This window comes from Mytilus edulis, chromosome 12 (genome assembly GCF_963676685.1).
Source record: "Mytilus edulis chromosome 12, xbMytEdul2.2, whole genome shotgun sequence".
Classification (NCBI taxonomy): Eukaryota; Metazoa; Mollusca; class Bivalvia; order Mytilida; family Mytilidae; genus Mytilus; species Mytilus edulis.
Window position 1 is genome coordinate 44,498,966 of NC_092355.1, and position 22,825 is coordinate 44,521,790.

Consider the following 22,825-nt stretch of genomic DNA (forward strand, 5'->3'; position numbering starts at 1 on the left):
ATTGAGTTGATTATATAGGAAATCATCAAAGCTTGACAGGAGTGGGCAGCCCTTTGGAAAGTCAAAGGCCACCCCTTTATGAAAAATGCTGAATTGCCACTGAGATTTGCAGGTTTTCTTTGTAAAGATACCTTAAAATATCAACAACTCTGACTGAGTACACAATTTGATTCATTTTAGCTCATTAGCTGGGCTCACTCGCTAAAAATATTCATTGCGGCTCACTGGCAAATATCTTACGATACTCGTGTGTAGAAAAACTGATAATCTATACATGTGTGTGAGGAGTAGTTACATGTAGCTTAAATATAGCTAAATTTGGAAAATTTGAAAATGAGTTGGGGAATGAAGATGTAGTAAAGACCGAATATCAGTTTTGGTTGTATATATGTGTACAAATATATCACTGTTTCAGTGGCAATGGTAAATAGACACTGAAAAGTCTTGGATAACATTTTATAGTTTTGAATGTTTCTTCATCAGTTGACTTAAATTAGGTGGAGCCAGGAGGTGTGTTCTTATTTCCAACAGAGGAGCACTCAACCTATATCAATTTGTGCATGAAGCAAATTGATAGTTGCTAGATACTGAATGATTATACCACAAGAAAGTTTTAACCTGTGCATACTTAAAATACGATGAAAAAAAACATGTCTTTTTCAGGACTTCTGATCCAACCATGTAGTATGGCATTTTATTGAGATATGGTTTTGGTCAATGGATGTTCATGAAGAACCTGCAGTACAAAGTATATCACTGGATTTAGCTCTTTGTCTAAGTGTATTATTAAAGTACTTTGCTTTGAGCTCAGTTCATTGTTATGCAATTCATTCTTTGTGAAATAAAGATTTGACAGACAACTCTAATGTACAAGGATTTGTCAAAGTAGTATCACCTCTTTCTTCAATGTAAGTAATAGGGATATAAAAAGCATATATCGATTTGAACCAAACATTATATGTCCTTTGACCAAATTTTATAAAAAGAACAAATTTACCCGACAATGCTACTCCAGCTACTAGCAATATGATGCTAGGTAGTTTTAATACATCTGTACTGCCTACTGATGACTTGGTCCTGAGTGTAAATGGTCATTCGATTATGTTTAAAAAAAATTATAAGGCCTATCTGGCCTAATTGGTTTCTAAAACTATGTTTCATTGTACATGTTCAACATTTTTCATTCAATTGTTTATTTCTAATAAATTTGTGTGAATTAGCATTGTAACAGTAAATGTTAATTACTACACTTTCATACCACAACAAATACTGTATTTGTGGTACATGTATCGCTTATATTTGTATGAAAAGAGAATAATTTTGCAATACCTTTTGAATACTATAACTTTTTAGATATTTAGACATATTAAGACTAATTAAGTATATGTTGATAATATCCACTTGACATGCTTGAAATTCTATTAGATTACTTTTGGAGCAGTTTTGAGTCTTTGGAGCATGCTCAAAAAAGTTCTTTTGGTGAAATCATTTTCATAGTTGTCCATTTTGTTTTTGCTTCGACCAGCTTTGGAGGAAATATTATCAAAGAATTGATAAAAATCAGCACAGAAGTTTACTTCCTAGCTCATCTAGCCCCTAGCATCTTGTCAGGCATTGTCATTACTAAAAACCAATAAATGTATTCTAATCTGAGGAACAATTCGACCTTTTAACAATTTTTTTTACTAATGATACTGAAGATCCTCCACAAAGTAATATAAATAGAACCATACAAATAGTAAGCAAATACATATAAAAAAAGATGTGGTATGATTGCCAATGAGATAATTCTCCACAAGAGACCAAAATGACACAGAAATTAACAACTACAGGTCACCGTAAGGCCATCAACAATGAGCAAAGCCAATTCCGCATAATCATCTATAAAAGGCCCTGAAATGACAATGTAAAACAATTTAAGCAGGAAGACTAACAGCCTTATTCATGTACAAAAAATAAATGAAAACAAATATTTAACACATAAACAAACGACAACCACTGAATTACAGGCTCTTTATATCATGTTCTCAAATCTAGATATCATCTCCCATTTAGAAAAGGAAAAAAAACCACATGAAAAAATGAACCTAGAAAAATGTATTCTGTGTTGCTCTCCTAGCTACAAAATGTATCCAAAATCAAAGATGTGGAACATATTCTAACATAATCATTTGGTAACTAATGCACTTAATGTCTCTTCCATGCCCGTCTTGAACATAAAAACTAAATAATAAATAAACAACACTCCTAATGCTCAGATTGTTTGTCATCGTGCAACACAACTAATAACACCATATAGGAAAAACATAGAACTCCTTTTGTCATAAGACACTGTCAAACATCCAAACATACTATCCACACTCATATGTGTCCACACTTGTTTGATTCATAATAAGTATTTGCGTACATAAGGAAAATTGTTTTTATTTTTGTAGATTGGTTTTTGTGTTTGTTACCTGCAGCGGCCTATGCAGACAGTAATTAACACTGATGAACATCATTACATTGCATTTGTCTTTAATAAAATTAAAGCTTTGCTGCACACTGTCAGGCGAGCTGATCCCATACAAAGGTGTTGAGTTTATTTTGTAAATAATTTATATTCGCTTGAAGTTATGAAGTAGAACATAAGTATTTTATCCCGACCTGAGTCCATATACGAGTCAAAGTAAAACAAGTTGAATAACAGGGATGATTTAACAAAAAATATCGTGAAAAATGTACTTTCATCAATACTATATTAGTTGAAAGTTGTTTACGGCGATTGACAAAATTACCGCCACAAATGGCATAAGGTTTGTGACAGGGATCCCTATGAACGAGTTCCTTTGACTTTATAGCATTTTGAATTGCAATATCATGTTCAACGGTACTCGGTATTCTGTAATAAGTCTTTCTTCAATATCTCTCTAAGTTTCCAGCTTTCTTATAATCTGCTGATGTACGATGTACGGCGTCACAACAGGATAGCGGTTTGGATATATTATTTCACTAAGTAAAGTTTTTGTCTGCTCCGATTTGACCCTTTCATCTAAACTGTTTAGCATTGTTCTGATGTCCCACAAAATCTTACTCCAATAAAATTATGTGATCTTGATTATTGATTACAATCTGTGTGTGACTGCCTGTGTGTGACTGCAGCAGTGAAGGTGTAAGTGATAAGAAAATTGTGATCAGTATGTGTTTTTGTGGGTCTGTCTTGCGTTGATGTATCTCTGTCTGTTGTTCCGTCGATTGCACCGATAGTCGATGGTAATTTATTGTAGGAACCCTCCAGACTTTTACTTTCCTTTAAAATTGCAAGAGAAACCTCAATTCGTGCTTTTTTTTCGTCTCGATGATTTGACTTCAAAGATACATAATACAACATTATACGCAAAACAATTAACAAATATAATACAAATATTTCCAAATGACAAAAATAATAAAACAAGTGAATTTAAAGATAAAATTATTCATGTGAGTATGAAAATGATAGAACAACAACTATCTCCTCATAACATGTTGTAAAGTATAAAATTATATAAAACTATTCACAATAGTAAAAATAAAGCTAAACAATGCACGCTCCATTTTAGCAATACATGTTAAAACAAGACACAAAAAGTACGTGTATTTAGAATGTTATAATCATTAATAATCAGTATATTCAAGTTCCTCCGTGCATGTAAAAATCAAATTATGAAAAAAAGAAGCAGATAAGGTAGGAATACCAATGAGACGACTCCTCATCAGAGACAAAATGACGTTCGCAGTGTGTATGAACATTTGCATTTGCCAGTCAAATTAAATACAACTGAAACATTTTATTATTTTATCTCATAGTCTGTGTTATACCTCTTCTTATTTGTCTTCTTTAAAATCATGATTTCCATTAACCTGATGAGGTTTTATTGGTGTATCTAAATATTTATAATCTCTCTTTCTAAAACTAGTTATTAAAAAAAACTGATTACAAAATAAGCAGCATTCTAAATAAAACTGATTACAAAATAAGCAGCATTCTAAATAACTGCCTATGATAATGGCCGTTTTTTTAACAACGAAACTAGTAGTTTTGAGAATGAAGAAGACGTTAAATATAATCTAACCGACATAGGCTTCTATGACACGATATGAAAATAACGTTAAACTCCAATATGTTATACTTAAACATGTTTCCCTCGTGATATGTTTAATTCCTTGAATTCAAAATACATAATGTCATATGCAATTAAAGTAAAAGTATACGATTGCATAATATATTATATAATTTTTTATTTTGTTTTATTTAAATCATTGACATCCTCCCTCCAATCTCCTGTTTGGTACAATTTAGTTAACAAGCAGTAAATATAAGGATGCAGATTAATCATAATATCAAAAAATATTACAGTCCGGACGATGTTATTTGATTTTGAATTAAAGTTTGAACCAGAACTAACAAACACAGTCTGCAATTAGATATAAGAAGATGTGGTATTAGTGCCAATGAGACAACTCTCCATCCAAGTCACAATTAGTAAAAGTAAACCATTATAGGTCAATGTACAGTCTTCAACTCGGAGCCTTAGCTAACACCGAACATCCTTTAAAAGGCTCCAAAAAATACTAGTTTTAAACCATTTAAACGGGAAAACCAACGGTCTAATCTCTATAAAGAACGATAAACAAGAAAAACTTATGAACCACATCAACCAACGACAACTACTGAACATAAGATTCCTGACTTTGGACAGGTAAGCTGAATTCTGCTCTTGTACACTCCCTGAAATATTCCACAGCTATGGTTTACTGTTTCCTGAATAGGGCCGACTTCTTGACATTTGACTTTATTCACCAAAAATAACATCCATGGAACGATCAGTTGTTATTAATACGCCTCGTATTTAATATGTGATACGTCACATCTGGGTGATATAATTAAACATATATCATCTACATATATAGATCGGTCAAAGTCAGCAAAAGCCTCTGCTATTCTTTGTTAACCAAATTCTCTGTCAAACAAATAGCTTCCTCGTCTTTGGTAAAGACTATTCCAGTGAAATGGGATAATAGTTTGCTTACACAGCTGTCATTTTTATATTGATCATTCAAAGGTCTAAAGTCGTTAAGCAACGTACATTGCCTGACAAACGACTGATTTAGGTCGGAAAACTACATTCCATTCTTTATTCAGTCAATATGAGTAGTGGTAAAATTTGTTTTGAGGTATTGTCATTTTTCATTAAATTCACCAAGCAACGAAAACATCCGATAACAGACTCTCCTGGTGGACTTGAAAAGCAATTGTCTGTATTGACGTTTCCTAAATTTATGTATATTAGTATGCAACTTTTTGAATTGATTTGTACAAAACATCAGATTAATACATTGTAGTCGATTAAAAACACAAGACTGAATGAAGAAATTGACCAAACTAAATTCATTGACATATATAAATGGATATTTGTCGAAAGCGTTTATGAGACAGCAACTAAACGACAAAAAAACCCGAAATGAAATCTAAAGTTCAACATACGGTCTTATACAAAAAGTGTTGTGAGTAGTCCACACAAATGCTGCAGAGAAAATTTGTATTTAATTTATCCAAGGCTACTCAGGATTCTATTCATTTACACAAGCTCTGTATTTCTTATCTTACAATGATGTACAAATATATAACAATGACTGTGTTTCTAAACTAAGCAATGAATTATTATTGATGCCCAAGTCCACTGTTTGTCCTTAAAGTTCCCGGTGATAATAATTTTAAGGAATTTGAACCATTGCATGCATGTCCACTGAATCAACCCTTAAAGTCCTCACTCTGTGTACGGTTTTAATGCCCCATATACGATAATAGAGGGACATTTTGTTTTCTGGTTTGTGTGTCCATTCGTCCGTCCGTTCGTTCGTTTGTCCGTCTGTCCCGCTACAGATTAATTTTTTTTATCAAGGTAGTTTTTTTTGATGAAGTTGAAATTCAATCAGTTTGAAACTTGTTACACATGTTCCCCATGATATGATCTTTATAATTAAATTTGAATGCCAAATTATAGTTTTGACCCAAATTTCACGGTCCACTATAAAACAGTGCGAGTGGGGTATCTGCGTACTATGGACACATTCTTGTTTTAACATTTTTTTATTTTTTTTTATCTATAACGTATAAACGAATAGAAATAGATTGCATTTATTGCCGGTTGATCAAAATCTTAAGTTGCTGATTTATTTTTGGTGCAGAAGTTTACGTGCATAGACCTTGACAAAGAATCAACTCAGAATAAGGAGCAAATAAGGGAGATGGATGGCAGAGCGATGTTAGTTATTTTCAATGCGTTTTCAGTAGTTTAGATTTGTCAGTTAAATGATTTGTTGTACTTGGTGTGTTCTTCTAGAGTCAGTTAACAGTATCTTCTCTTCACGTTTGATTTGTTTGTTTTTTCGTCACGGGTTTTCCTTCACATTAACTCTGGGGTTGTTAAATTTCTCACGCGAGATGCCCATGTAAATGTCACTGCACACGCAAAAGCTGTATACTGATAAGAGTACGGAAATGCAATAAGGTCAATAGCAGTACATTTTTTGAAGACTTGAATAAAACAATTGATTTTCTTTTTAAAGAAAATCTATGTAGCCATGTTAAAAGTTTTAACAAAAAACTGACACATATTAATTCTTGTTTTTTCAATAAATCATAACTAAAAACCTGAATATGAATAGTTGTGACGTTGATTTTGCTTTAACACGCGAATAACTATAACAATAGCAATACTCTTGTGAAGTTCAACGATGATCAGAGAAAAAATACTGTAGATAAAAAACAGAACTCCGATCTTTTGCACACAAAATGTAACGTTGGACATTACGTATTTGCGTAAAAATTGGATAATTAAGTGTTATAATTCTTGGTATTTTTAATTTCGGTTCCTTTTTTTCTTTATTTTCAAGTCTAATGACATGAATTCAACCATACATCACTATATTTTTTTTTATCGAACTGGCCAATCTATAGCAAAATGGAATTCGTACCAACATCGAACACAACGGCCCTAAATTACTAGTAGGCATTTTCATGAGAAAACAACTCAGAAATATTTAAAAAAAAAATGAAAATGTTTAAAATAGAAAATCGTTCGAATCCGGATAAAGTATATGTAGGTGATCATAAACTTAAATAGATGATAATTATATTAACTATGTACGATTTTAATTCGAAAAGGAAATACGCAACACTAAACAGATCCGTGATATTTAAGACTGCATATACACTTACTGCAGACGTCTTTGAAAAGTAGATTAATAAAATTGTTTAATTGAAAAAACAGGAAAACAGGTATGTTTCGCATATATTATTCATATGTTAGTTTACTAACGAAACATTAATGGCATAGTAGTCTAGACCCTGCTATTTGTTTCTTGAACAGTGTTGTTCTATTGTTGTTATTATGTGGGTTGTGTTATTAATTAACTTTCTTTTTTCATTTACTGTCAAAGAAAATCATCTAATCATTTAAAAGAAAACATTATGAGTTACAATGTGCACTAGTGAACTAATACGATATATGGGGTAGGTAAATTCCATATTGGATGAAAGCAGGGGTGAGAGCGAAGCTCGAATCCCCATATGGAATTTATTGACCCCATATATATCGTGTTAGGTCACCAGCACACTACGTAACGAATATCTTGATATGTGATATTTAGAATGGTGGCCTATAAAAGTGATCAAGTCTTCCATACTGTTAGTATTATGAACCAACTTCCATATGTCTATTAAAAAACGAATGCCAACAATAACAACTTGTTAGCTTTAAATGTGGTGTAAGGAATAAATTTCAATCCTTCATTATCCATTTAATTGTGTTGATTTTTTTCTCACCGCCGTGTTTGTTTGTATAAAGGGACACAACTCCACTACTAACCTAATATGGAACCTTGCTAACCTAATATGGATTATACACGGTCTCCACGAATTCTTAGAAATGAATAGGAGGTAAGATAAATAACCATATACACATATACACAATGTTATTATAGTAAAATGTATTAAGATCCATTATTTCTAGTTCCATTTAGTTATAATGTTTAAAAAGAAAAAAACTGTATTCTTAATGAATGAATTGAAAAAGCAAAACTCTTACTAATAAATAAAATTTTATTTCAGATAGCTACAATGAAATTTGTCATCACATATTTTGGTATATTGCTTGTTGCCGTAACAGTTACTGCAAAACCTGTTATAATAGACAATGGTGGACTTACTGCCTCTGACAGTTCGATAAGCGATGATTTTGAAAATTTTAGTGATTCAACTGAGTTAGATAACCGAAAGAAAAGAGCTGTTAACAACAAAAACGATGATATTGAGGATGATGATAATGTAACTGAGGACAAAAAAGCCGACGCTTATAAAATCGGCGACAAAGTTGATGATAAAGAGGATGTTGAGAAAGACGCAAGCAATGATGTTGCCGACAATGGTGATGAAGGGGACGATAATGTCAATGGTGAGGACGATGAAGGTGACGACGGCGTCGATGGCAATGAAGGGGACGACGATGCTGATGCAGATGACGTCGATGTCGATGATGATGATGATGTTGATGATGATGATGAAGAAGAGATCGATGGCGATGAAGGTGACGACGATGACAATGAAGACGAAGTTGACGACGATGTCAATGGTGATGCAGATGAAATTGATGGCGATGGAGATGAAGATGAGATCGGTGGCGATGGAGGGGACGACGACTTATTTAGCGATGAAGGAGACGACGACGTAATTGGCGATGAAGGCGACGACGATGGTAATGATGGTCATTTTAGCGACGAGGACATTTCAGACTTAAGTGATATTGATATTCCTGACATCGGCGACGCCGATAATGAAATAATCGATGAAGATTTTCCAGATTTTATTGACAGTGATTTATCTGATATTGGCAACGACATAGATGATGCAATTGATGATAATGATATATTTACCGGTATCTAGACATATTTGGTGGTATTGATAAAATAAACCTCAACGATGTGAGTGAAGATGATGAGAACTCATTGTTTTGTCCATTTATAATATTTAATTAACCATTAGAGAACAATTATTTGTTCATTTGTTTTAAGTTCTTGAAAGTGCTATTCTTTTTTTTTTAAACTCTGTTTTATTTTTGTTTGTGCTTGCTTTACTTTTCTTTCTATAAGCATTCATATGAGAGAAAAAAATATTTAAATTTTGATTTCTTTCATTTATAATGTAGAATGCTGATTAATTTATCGTTATCTATTTGAATTAAATCCCAGAATATAAGTTATAATTATTATTTGAGAAGACAATTATTCTATTGATTGTTTGGTTAAACTTTCGTTGTCAAATTTTAACACGTAACATAAATGTTCAAAGCGTGGTATACCGACAAGAGCAGATATGTCTCTAGGACGAACATCTTATATTCCGCCAGTAATAAGTATAGGATACATGTCAATGAGCTAACAACCCAACAAATAACAAAAATCGACACCTAGAGTTCAACATCCATATAAAACCGCCATCAGGTGTCTATACATCATTGCAAGCTCTAAATTGTCCCGAGTCATAGACACAAAAAACCAGCATGATATACAGTTTCCCCTGATATATAACAAAAGATAACCAATGAGGAGGACCCTGACTCGCGATCGGTACATAATTGAAAATTAAAAGGAACACCAGTTCATGAAAAGAACATATTTCTTTGATAGATATCTTGTAACCAAACCGCCTGTACAAATAAAATGAAAATTAAATTTAAAGTTAATTTATTATTAAATTTTAATAACAAAGGAATAAAATTTCATATTTAAATCATATCATGGAAGTATTATATTGACAGGATCTCCAACAAATCGACTTCGAACGTTTATACATGTAGTGCGATCCCGGAAATTTGTTTAGTATCTGTTAGTCCGTAATTACAGAATATGTCGAAATAACCGGATGTGTACTTAATTCTTTAGGAAATGACATTTAACTACCATGTGACCATTTGAGAAATATCAGTTTTTACGGGCTTTGTTGAAAGTCCAATTGCAAATATTTTATGCATTTCAACAAAAACACAAATTTCTTAGCATATGCGTTGTGAGAACGGTTAAACTTTTACGCAGAAAAGTCAATTTACATTTGTCATATGATGATATCAGGAATATATTTAACTCGGTAGGATCCATCCCATTGGTCGTTCTTTAAACGCATCCAGTCATATTGAAAGTTAAGCTATTCCAAAAGCAATCATGATAGAAACATGTAGGACAGTTGATTGATAATGTCCAGTGACAAATATTTCATGCATATTCAGGATGTAAACAAATCACGAGGGGCGGATCCAGGATTTTTAAATTGGGAAGTAGAATAGAATTTTTCGCCGAGCGTAACAAAAAAAAAGTTCAAGTAAAAGGGGGCGTATGCCCTCTACGACCCCCTCTTGGTCCGCCTCTGATCACTGTTAAAAAAATGTTTGATATTTGCTTGGTGATCCATGGCATATTAAATCTAACATATACAACTATTTGGCACATGAGTCGAACTGGACGAAGAAGGAAACTACATATGTATACTCGATGCAAAATTTCAACCTTTTATTTAAAATTAAGAGTTTTACTTTGCCATACCGCACACTGCACGCGCATTTCATTATTTTCTCCAAACTCCCTACTTCAAGTACAAGTATTTTTTTCCGGATTTTTTTCAAGTTCCTAATAGATATAAGAAGATTTGATATGAGTGCTAATGAGACAACTCTCCATCCAAGTCACAATTTATAAAAGTAAACCATTATAGGTCAAAGTACGGTCTTCAACATGTAGCCTTGGCTCACACTGAACAGCAAGCTATAAAGGGACCCAAAAATGACTATTGTTAAACTATCTAAACGGGACAACCAACGGTCCAACCTATGTAAAAACCTAGAAACAAGAAACACATATGAACCACATCAACAAACAACAACCACTGAACATCAGGTTCCTGACTTGGGACAGATGCAACCAATTGCAGCGTGTTCAAACGTTTGAATAGGTGCTTACCCTCACCCCTATCCGAAACAATACTGTAAAATCATAACATAGAAAGAAACAATCTAATTAAAAACCGATATCTCATCGCTCCCGTTTTCTGATATGTCGTGTATCAAATACGGGAGCGATAAGAGATCGATTTTTAAATAGATTGAGAAAGACACACTATTAAATCATATTTACCAAATCTTAAAATATCTCCTTCTTTCCAGATACAGCTAATTTTCATTAGTCATTCTGTTTTATATATGGACAGATATTTTTAGATCTTTTAAATTTTCGACTTCATCAATTAAACGAAAATATGTGTCGTCATACTGGTGCAATTAACAAACAACTACAGGAGTGTTCATGTGTTTTTATACATTGTTGATCTTAGATAAGAAAACAACAACGTGATAAGATCAGCATCAGTAAACAGAACAGGCGAAACGACATAGAAGATACCCTACAAAGAATATATCATGCATTTGACTAACTCTTTAACTTTCTTAAAGAAATATGTTGGATAGGAATGTACTAATTTTTTCGTTGAGGTTCTTGTCAATATAATACTTTCATGATTATTCTATTTCTTTTTTAGTTTTTTTTCTCTGGGCGCTGGACATTTTAGCGAAAAATTTGAAACTAATAGGGGTATTTTAGCGCAGACAGTATAGTCAATTTTAGGGCAGGATTATTCTGTTCATCTGTATTTTGAATTGCCCATTTGACCGCAAACTTACCTTTTGAATAATACTCCCCATATTAAAACCACGATACTGTTTTTAAAGTTGTTTGTATTTACCCGATGGTTTATCACGGACATAACGTTATACAAAATTTTGGGGATACTATCAGCAAATATCAAACAACAACATGTACATGTATGACATGTATCAGAATCAGAAGTACATGTATAAATTAATGAGCACCTAGACCAGATAATTAAGGTGGTACCTAACACTAAAGGGAGATAACTCTGTAAAGTCAGCTTAACGTTTTAATTACGTTGTGTTGTAAAGGGAATATTAAAAGCTTCTCAATGATCAAAATTGGTGTTTGTCAATCTGCTATATAACCAGTGTAATTTTTTTCTGATAAAATGATTGGTTCAAAATTTTTAAAATTTATATATTTTGGTTAAAGGGTCAAAGTAAATACTTTGTCAAAATTTTATGAAAATTAAACGAGCCAAATAAATTTTAGTGAAAGTGTTGGGTACCACCCACCTGAACATTATTGTATAAGGACTATATATAGATATAAAAAAGAAGGTGTGGTATGATTGCCAATGAGATGTAACTCTCGACTAAAGAACAAAATAACACAGAATTTAACAACTATAGATCACCGTACGGCCTTCAACAATGAGCAAAGTTAATAGCATCTATAGACATTTTAGTAGATGCAATTACATACGTTCTCTAGAACATAAATTTCAGGCTAGAATTAACTTGTAGAAATTAAAGCAATTAGGTTTGTTATCATTGATAGTGTTGCTGTTCCACGTCAATGTAATTAAATATTAGTTTCGACAAGAACAAAACTGAAAACCTTCGAGTTTAATTAGAATACCCTTTTATCCATAATAGTGTTGACTCATCATTTATAATTTTACTCTCGTTACTTTAAGCTTTGTCGTATTAGTCAAAAGAGAATTATCTAAAATTGTTCCCACATTTCTTGTTTTCAGATACAATCAGTTATAATAAACCCATTAATATACTTTGGTGATAAAGATAAAAGCAGAACAAAATTAATTTTCTCATATGTAAAAGAGAAACATTTTGATTTTTAAAGCAAACCCGTTTAACTGAAACAAACATATTTTTTATCACATTTATATTCTAACAAATGGGACCATTTTTGAGTTATTTTGAAAATGACTTTCAGTGGTACAAGAAGGAATTTTGTCAAATTTTTAATTGTTAACTTTTTGTGTATGATGGATTTGTGCAAAGGCATAAATGGTGAGTACTGGTTAAAAAGAACCCGTTTTTATAAAGATTAATTATAACGAATAACATGGGTATTATAATTATTGATACTTTAATAGAAGAGTTTTGATAAATTTAGTGGCACATCAACAACACTAAATACCAAGAAAAAGATAAAGTTGAACAGTAACTTTTGATTATAAGTTATTAATAATACTTAAAATATCGGTATTCGGTAAACAGGAATTAAATGAGGGGTGGATGTGAAACTGCGTCACACGGTTAACTTGGAGCATGAGGCATTGCAACAAATGTAAGGAGGATCTGGTTGGTGTATCTTAAGAAAACATGTGACAAAAATTTCATATATGGCCATTATGTGTAAGAATAAGAATCATTCGATAAAGAGAATAAGATTACCGATGAACAAATAAACGGCCGGAAATAGAGACATTTTTTATTTGGGGGCAGCTGAAGCACGTCCCCGGATTCTGGATCTAATCAATATGTTGAAGACCCCTAGGGGCCATTCGGCTGTTTTCTGCTCTTTTGTCGGGTTTTGTACCCAAATCCATTCTTAATTTGACATACTTACATGAGAACAGGCTGTCAAATTTAAAGAAGCTGTGATTTGTAGTTTCGGAGAATAATAACAGACTAAAACCAGTATTCACATTCGAAGCAGGTGTATACGACTATAGTAAGAAATGACTAAAAAAGGAAATACTATGTTTACTAAGTATAACTTTATTATGTTGATATATTGGGCTGGTGATATCCTCGGGGACTAATAGTCCACCAGCAGAGGCATCGACCCAGTGGTAGTAATTAAATTAACGGTACCAATTTTCTTGCACCAGATGCGCATTTCGACAATACATGTCTCTTCAGTGATGCTTGTGGCCAAAATAGTTGATATATACTATGAAAACTAATGAAGTGCATATACAAAGCTAGTGATCACCTAAAGCATTCATCAATCCCCAAAACCTACAAGACACAATTTACAAAGCTATTGATCACCTTAAAGCATTCATCAATCCCCTAAACCTACAACACACAATCTTCTATTAAGGGCTTCGACAAAATGTGAAACCATTTAAAGAACGAAACCACCGGACTGATTTATGAAACAAGCAATAATAGAGCAACATATATTACAGACAGTAACCATCGGCAATCATCGAAAAAGACTGCCGACTTGGTAGAGATTTAAATTGCCGGGGTTCAAATTAAAAATGTGTCAGATTTAATCATGTTTATGTTACGTATATGATGATACGCATCGGCAGTCCATCGAATTATAACAAATAAGTCTAAACTAATAGCAATAGCTTGACGAACTGCAAACTATAATAAAAAAAAATGTATTTTAAAAAGTCTTCAGACTTGACTGCATTATGATATATATTTTGCATTTTCAGAACGAACGTATATCAACCGAGGACTTTATATTCCGACAAGCATACATAATCTGTATTGTACTGATATGGATATTCCAAAGAGATATGCAGAGAATCTATTGTCCTGCGCCAAGTTTTGTTGTCTCCATTTCGAAACATGTTCATTTTTGTCATACGACAAAGCGGAAAAGTTGTGTACGTTGCTAAAGTCATGCTCCGTTGACAACGAACCATTTCCGGATCCATCACAAACTCTGAACCCGTTCACTGGAAAAATCGTCTACAAGATTTATAGCTAAATTATTACTATGTTGTGTACATGCGTAATTCCACGTTTCAATAAAAAAAAATCTCTCATCAAAGTTTTTGTCCATATGACGAGACGAGTCAGGCCATTTCAAATTGATTTTACAGTTTGCTCTAAAATTTGTTTTTGTTTTGTTCACAACTGTCCCGGGTTATCGAATGGTTGAGCGCTAACGAACATTTGAAACCCCGTCAAATTCTCTATGGGCCTGTCACACCTTTTTATCTGTGATTGTCGTTAGTTCATTACACCCTCTTATTCATGTCACCCTTCCAATATCAAGCTTTGTAAAATATTCGAAAAAACACATATGCTTGCATCATCGTCCTTTGGCTTCTTGTGGTGTTTGTCGTTTTTTAATTACCAGCACCTGCAATATATGGTCGTCAAACAGTAAAAAACATAAAATTATCACTTCGTCAAAAGGATCAATATGAAACAGGATATGCTGTCATTAAAAAGACACAAGCATGTTGAAGAAAATGTGTGGTTTATTTATTACATGAGACACTATCCAGTTGAAGCACCAGTAGAAATGGAATATATAACGTCTAATATCTGTGTGACTTTAGGTAGCACTCCACAGTTAGAAAAATAATATTCAAATTTCTACCACAAAATGTTTTATCATCTTCTATTCCTGGCTTTCTAATACATTAACCTAACTGTTTGTGTTATACATGTGCATATGTATGTAATCTGTATCGTCCATAGATTTGATTTTCAAAAGTTAAAAAGGTGAAATATAATTCCATTTTTGTGTTTCCGTGGCAACATTCTGCATTTATTTACCATAAAATATTGAAAAAAGGGGGTGACAATGTCAGACATCCACCAAAAATTTGGATAAAATTAGAATTTCAATGCCTTTGAGTGATACATTTTCAGACATTCTTCTACCTAATGATCAAATAAAAAATGGATGTTTTTCGTTTTATTTTCCGTAAAATTTAATCACATATTCGTTGGACAAAAAATTGGAGTATTTTTCCGGATTGATAATTTATTTGCTGATTTTATCTGCCGCTTGGCCGAGCTAAAATTTGTTTTATTTTCACTTTTGTACACTTAAATATCCGTTAACTATGCTGCATTATGTGTACAGAAAATTCATTTCCATTCTGTCTTGTGCAAATTAATCTATTTTCAATTTTTGCCAAGCCAATTTAAGTTAGCATTTTTCAGAATTCTTCTGACCCCTCTGCCCCTAAAATCAAAATGTTGTTCCTTTACAGATATAGGATAAAAATGAATGAATGAATGAATGAATGAATTCTTTATTTGCAAAGCAGTAGTTACATGCTATAGCAACACAAACATATTTACATTGTGACACACAATAAACAACAGAGAACAATATAATAAGATATTACAATAGAAAAATTATCAACTTAGTAGATGTGATCTAATCTGCCAGGCAGATTTCAAATAATTACATAAATTTCCAACTAAAGATCTAGATTTTGTTCGATACAGATACATAAGTTTTGTCACATTTGGCCACGAACAGTAATAATTTGGCAAAAACTGCAGTCGTACATGTCTATACACAGGACACACTAACGTAAAATGGTACTCATCTTCAACACTTTTCATATTACAGCAAGTACATAATCTGTTTTCTCTTAGTATATTTGTATAACGCCCCACCTCAACATTTAACTTCATAGTACCACTACGTAGCTTTGTGAAAAAATGTGAATTATAGTTATAATCTACGTAATCTTCAAAACAAAAATCTAATTTTAAAATTCTGTACATAGAAAGTAAAAAGGTATTCATATGTCTCAAGCAAAACAGCAAAATATATCTTAAAACTACAAGAATTAATTTAATTAACTGTTAATCTAATTAAAAAGAAATATTTAAAACATTTTGCTTTGTTGAAAAAATATCACAGAATATGCTTGTTCCTTGATTGAGGGTATTGAATAAAGGTAAATTTCCGGGTTAAGGGTAATTCCTGGATAAGTGTATGACAAACGTAATGTTGGAAGGACACCCACATTTCTACGACCCCGTCATATATTGCTAGAATTAATAGTAAGAGCAAGAATAACCGAAATACACAAGAGAACAATATTATATGTTATGTGTCGTGGAATACTGTAACACATGTCATACATAGATATCAGAGCACGATACATTTCTGTTTTATTCTTTATGATATATAAATCACGAGGATACCATAAACACATTATTTAGACTCGCACTAACCGTACGTCACCACAAAATGATAATCTTTTACAAAATTAATCTACCATACACACTGCGTTAAGGAGGTAGACCTATGTCAAGGGAAATAACTCTTAAAATCATCAGTACGTTTGTGTCAACCATTTTCATAAATATATTCTAAGCTTCTAGGTTACATAGATTATTTTCAATCTGTTTCAGGTAAATGCTTAAAATTCACTGATTTAAAGAGTTATCTCCCTGTACCAAGGTCTACCCCCTTAAGTTCTATACATTTGTTTTCATTATGAACCTTTTTTGGACTTCGTTTTATTTCGTATTGATTGTCAAAAAATGAAAACCAATGAAATAACGAAGTCATTATCTAAACTATAGAACTGTTTTCTCCTTAACGAGTCTAAATGCTTTTTAAATGAGAGTAATGATTTCTAAATGATTAAAACATAATCAGTTTCTAGTTGCCAATACATTTTCCGTAAGTTTCATCTATTTTTCATTAACCTTTATTAAGTTATTTTGCAATCTATTATATAGATCACTAATTCCACAATGTACGTAACAGCTTTTAGGCAATATCTAAAATAAGAGTTTCGTTTGTTGTTTAAAAGTACATTAAATCGAAAGTTAATAAAGGTTGTAAATTGAAAATGACGTAATTGTCATTAATTTATTTCATAAAAAGCTATTTTTTGCCAATTTTTCGGTGGAAGACAAATCAAAAACAGCTATTTTTGGTCAACTTTTAGGTGGAAGACAAATCAAAAACAAGGGCGAACGATGACCTATAGTTCTAAACGTCTTTGTCATTTGGTGTCTTTGTGAACAGTTGTCTTGTGTGAAGGCTGAAATTCCTGCTTTTCAACTTTGTACTTGTTTGGCTTTATAAATATTTTGATATGAGCGTCACTGATGAGTCTTATGTAGACGAAATTATAATCTGGTATATTTGATAACTATTTACGGACTCGTGAAACCGAATGCTTTTAGACTGTTTCATTTATAGCAGAAATTTTTAAATTCTATATCTGGTATGTTAATTTTTTTACCGATTGTACCTGTTAGAATATTTATATCAGACAAAAAGAATTGGGGAGACTTAACAGTATCGGTTGTACCCTTTATTTCAAGTTCATTTTGACAGATGGGGTCAACATTGTTTGTGACTATGGCTAACAGGGCTGTGATTTTGTAATGTATTCGTTTTTTATTCTATAACTAGTCACCACTTCAGTTTAATCATGTATATCAATTATATAGTCATTTTATAAAGTTTACTGTTTGCAAAACTATGTATTATTCTTGATAATAATGATGTTTTGTCCCAGGCGGATAACCCTGTCCTCACAACTTTTTGGAACTTTTGGTCCTCGGCGATCTTCAACTTGGTAGTTGATATGGCTTTCAAACTTTTTACATATGAGCATTGTTTTGTGTATTAAAATATTTTTTAACCTGTTACCTTTGAATGGCTATTGATCGTTTGTTTCTCTGTCCTATATTTTCTCCCATTTACCTGTTTATTTATTGTTACCCTGTCGTGTAATGTTTTAATTTCAATGTTATAATTAACACTGCCATTAAAGCGGGAGGTTTGGCATGCCGCAAAACCAGGTTCAACCCACCATTTTTTCATTAAATGCCCTGTACCAAGTCAGGAAAATGGCCATTGTTACATTATAGTTCGTTTCTTTGTGTGTTACGTTTCGGTGTTGTGTCTCTGTTGTGTCGTAGTTCTCTTATATTTGATATGTTTCCCTCAGTTTTAGTTTGCAACCCGGATTTGTTTTTTTCTCTCTATCGATTTATGAATTTTGAACAGCGGTATACTACTGTTGCCTTTATTTACACAATGCATATGTTTGAATTGACCAGCAAAAATACATCGTCTTTCAAGTGGAAATTTGTCGTAAAGTAATAAGGTTTTTTGTTGTCCCTCTTGAGTAGACTGGAGTTGACATTATAATGAGATCTATCTCATTTTCACTGTTTTCAAATGGAACAAAATAATAAAAACATACGTTATACGCAGTTAGATAAACATGATAGAAGAGAGACGAAAATACATAAGAGACTATCAAAGTCATAATCCAAATATAACTGACAATGTCATGTTGTTAACCTTGAAAACGAAGTACACGAAGAACCATGGGCTACAAAAAACATTTATCACAAAAAAATAGGATGGGATTAAGCCAATCAATCATAGATTGTTGATATGCGAATGAGATAAAAACAAAATAAAAAAATAACTATATATATTGACAATCAGAACCCTTAATGAAAACTTTTACAAGAAAAAATCCATTGTGATTCAACCTTCATGCTGCAATATTGACAATGAAATTACAAGTTATATAATGCTATTGTAACAATAGACAATAAACTCCAGAATTGCCTTTATTCGTTTGATTATATCTAAAAAAAAAACAATCTAGTGTCGGTAGAAAGAAGAAAAACATGTTCGTTGTTAAAGTTCTCAGAACATCAATAATGATGTAAAACTTCCTGGTGTGAATCTTTACTGGTTTGCAATAAATTCCATTTTAACGATATAATTTCAAAATCTTAATCTTTTTATTAGTGGATTTTATTTTAAGAATATAGGTTGCATTTCTGTAAATAGAGACACTGCAATTTCAAATAGGAACTCCTTTGACGACTAAAACTGTACAACTTTTACTATGAAGTTATCCCAGAATGGAAAGCTCATACATGAACTACTACCTTTTTAACAGGGCAAGATATAGGACTGTGCAGCATATTTTCAACATTTATATGCCCCGAACTTACAACAGTTAAAACGTGTACTCAAGTTCTGTACTACTCCTACCTTAACTTTTGGTCTCCCTCAGAATTCAATGCAAACGCAATATTTCATTTATATTGGTAGCATTCCCAAGTTATGTCTCTATGATATGAAACATAGAAATCATATCTGGGAAACAGTACATAAACAAAACAATTTTTCTATGAACATTATATAGCTCCCCAAACGAGGCGTGGATTATGAAACACATTATAGCTGTATTTATGTTTTGTTAGGTATTTTGATTTAATCTTTGATGAAGTGATGTATCTATACTATTAAACGAGAAGACCTCATTTTGTGTGTCGCTTCTCTTCCTTCCACGATAAATTAATCATCATGCCTCTGTGTTCTATATGTAACATGCATTTGTCATCCATTCTTATGATTATTCAGATTGTGTTATTTTTGGAGAAAAATGAAAAAAAAGGAGTCCGAATATTGATTCCGTCATCAGACTGACTTTTAGTTATGGATAAACTTCCGGTTTGAAACACGAACAAGTAAAACCAATCGTATGATAGATAACAAAAATGAAAAAATAAATAAGCCAATCAGAGCGTTCTCCATATCATGGTGTTTAGATCGCCAGAACCACAACTATTATACCTTCTTAGAGCGGACAATTATTTTTCGCGTTTATATCTACATGAAAACTACGATTATAATACTTTAATATATAGAGACTCTCTGTATTATGTCTACTTTTTTCTTTGAAATAATATTAATATTCAAGGGGTCATACCAGTTGAATATATATTAAATTAAGTAAAACATGTGGAAACAAGAATGTGTCCATAGTACACGGATGCCACATCGGAACTATATTTACTAAGTTTCGAGTCGATTGGACTTCAACTTCATCAAAAACCTCCTCGACCAAAAACTTTAACCTGAAGCGGGATAGACGGGCGGACGAAAGAACGGATGCACAGACTAGAAAACATAATGCCCATAAATGGGTCATAAAAATTTATTGTTGGAAGTGAAAGTAGTGATTTGGCAAAAATGAAAGTAGGGTAGAGATTAGAGGGAGGCAGGACCTTTTTCGGGACGTCGGGGTCGTGCACGTGTTTTTAAGCCCGGGATTTGGGGATTGTTCCTTACGGAATCCGGGAATATTTTTCGATTTCGGGATTTGAATTTCTTTAAATTCTGCATCTCGGGATTTCATGTTTTTAAGCCCGGGATTTTGGGATCAGGACCCCTCCGACTACCCTCAAATTGGCCTTAGTCGGTCTTAGTCATTTATACAAGATTCATATCCTACCATTGGCATGTTAATAAGGCTCTCAAAAGAAAAAGCACTTATGGATTGTCATAGAAGCATATTTTATTAGACTAATAATGGTCTATATATAAGCAGTTACATTTATTAGTAGTTACATTTATTTCATGTTTTAAATTTTTGATTTAATTTGACTTTTACCAAAAGATGCATTGCAGCAAAGGAGAAGAATAATTGTGGTCTGAGGCACGAAACACGAAAATAATTGAATTTAACGGAAAGGAGGAAACAAATATCGGATTTTAGAAAAAGGGAGAGGGCTTTTGATACCTTTTATGAAATTCTCCATACATAATATCTTTACAAAAAATCACCCTACAGCAGTTCACAAGCTGTATATGCCCGCGATTTCGCGGGTGTGTTCTAGTAGTACTAATATCTTCAGTGAATCAATTTACATCTGCTATTTATTTTATCCTCATCATGTGCTGCTACTACACTGATATAAGTGAAGGTAGGGTTGGGCACTTAAATACATGGGTAACCCAGCCAGATTATCTATGCGACTATTTAAAGTCTATAGTTTGTAATACGGTGTTTGTAGTTGGTTAAAATATACCATATGTTTTCAGTTGATTGATTTGACATAAACCCGGTAGATGAGTTTTTATCGTTTTATCGTTTTATCTTTTCATATATCAGGTAATTTTCGTAGCTAACTATATTGTATTGGTTTTGTTTATTTTACGGTTTGTGGCTATCGCTACTGTTATCCGCGTCATTTTGGCCCTGATAGATCATCGGCATCCTTCTATTCACATTAGGTACTTGGTGCATTAACTGCAGAAATGCCCGAAGCCAAATCTCTGTACACTTGAAAAATTAATTGATCGAAAGAAGAACCACTGAATTCAACAGTTTCATACAGTTGCACAATAACTGGGATTAAATAATTCTACTCTGCGACCTTTTCATATAAAACGTGCGATATAATTGTTACAGAGACAAATCTCCTCACGACAAAAATTCTGCAACCAAATCCTCTCTTAAAAAGAGAGAACACTACAAGGATGACATATTCTGAGCAAAACAATATAATCTCGAATTTTTTAATCAATTGTACCATTTAAGTTATTCATTAACTTTATATTTTTAGGACGAAATGGCTATATGATATATGAATAAAGTAGAATAACAAAAATACCGAACGTCGAGTAAAATTAAAAAAAAAAAAAACATAATTAATTGGCACAATTAAAAATTCAAACGAATGTATAACAACTGTCATATTCCTGACTTGATACAGATATTGTCTTATGTAGAATATGGTGGATAAAACTTTGTTTTATAGTTAGCTAAACCTCTCACTTGTATGAAGGTCTCATATAAATTTCCCTTATATAGTAAAGTGTCAAATCGGTATATAGGTTAAATAAAGATAATGCGATAAATATCCATAAAAAGAGACACTAATCTGACAGTTGGTCGTGGACAGGGCAAACATTTTCATAAAATCATCAGCTTATTATAATTTTCAGTTAAACTGATGATAACTTATTATTTTCGTTTCAGCTAATATAAAACAAAACTATTTTTTTTCTGAATTCTTGAAAGCGTACTTCCAACAACATAGTAATGTTTGATATAAAAAATGTTATTTGAGATTAAAAAAATACTTTTTAACTGTTCTGCATTTTTAAATGTACCACATGCATTAATGACGTTGATACACAAGTTCAAATAGTTATAACCGTAATGAATGTTGTTCGAAATACTTTAATATGAAACGAATTCGTATCTACATAAAATGATAAAACTTATCCCCTGATTAAATACTGTTGAAACCCAAATCAGAAGTTTTGGTCGAAAATTACATTAACACATTAACCTGCGAAATTTTTGACGAAGGAAAATTAGAAGTAAAGCATTTGTGTTAAAACAGTTATG

The 22,825-nt window shown here is 32.4% G+C and overlaps 1 protein-coding gene across 1 annotated transcript; it reads left to right on the forward strand.

The window, feature by feature from the left end:
- The first annotated feature begins 7,182 nt into the window (after positions 1-7,182).
- LOC139497113 (clumping factor A-like) lies at positions 7,183-9,274 on the forward strand. Its single transcript, XM_071285198.1, has 2 exons — positions 7,183-7,300; positions 8,132-9,274. Exon 2 carries the CDS (start codon positions 8,141-8,143, stop codon positions 8,960-8,962), a length of 822 nt encoding a protein of 273 aa, XP_071141299.1. The 5' UTR covers positions 7,183-7,300; positions 8,132-8,140; the 3' UTR covers positions 8,963-9,274.
- Positions 9,275-22,825: the final 13,551 nt, after the last annotated feature.

Excerpts from the sequence above, each read along its gene's own strand:
- LOC139497113 (XM_071285198.1), top strand. The coding sequence starts at position 8,141 with ATGAAATTTGTCATCACATATTTTGGTATATTGCTTGTTGCCGTAACA.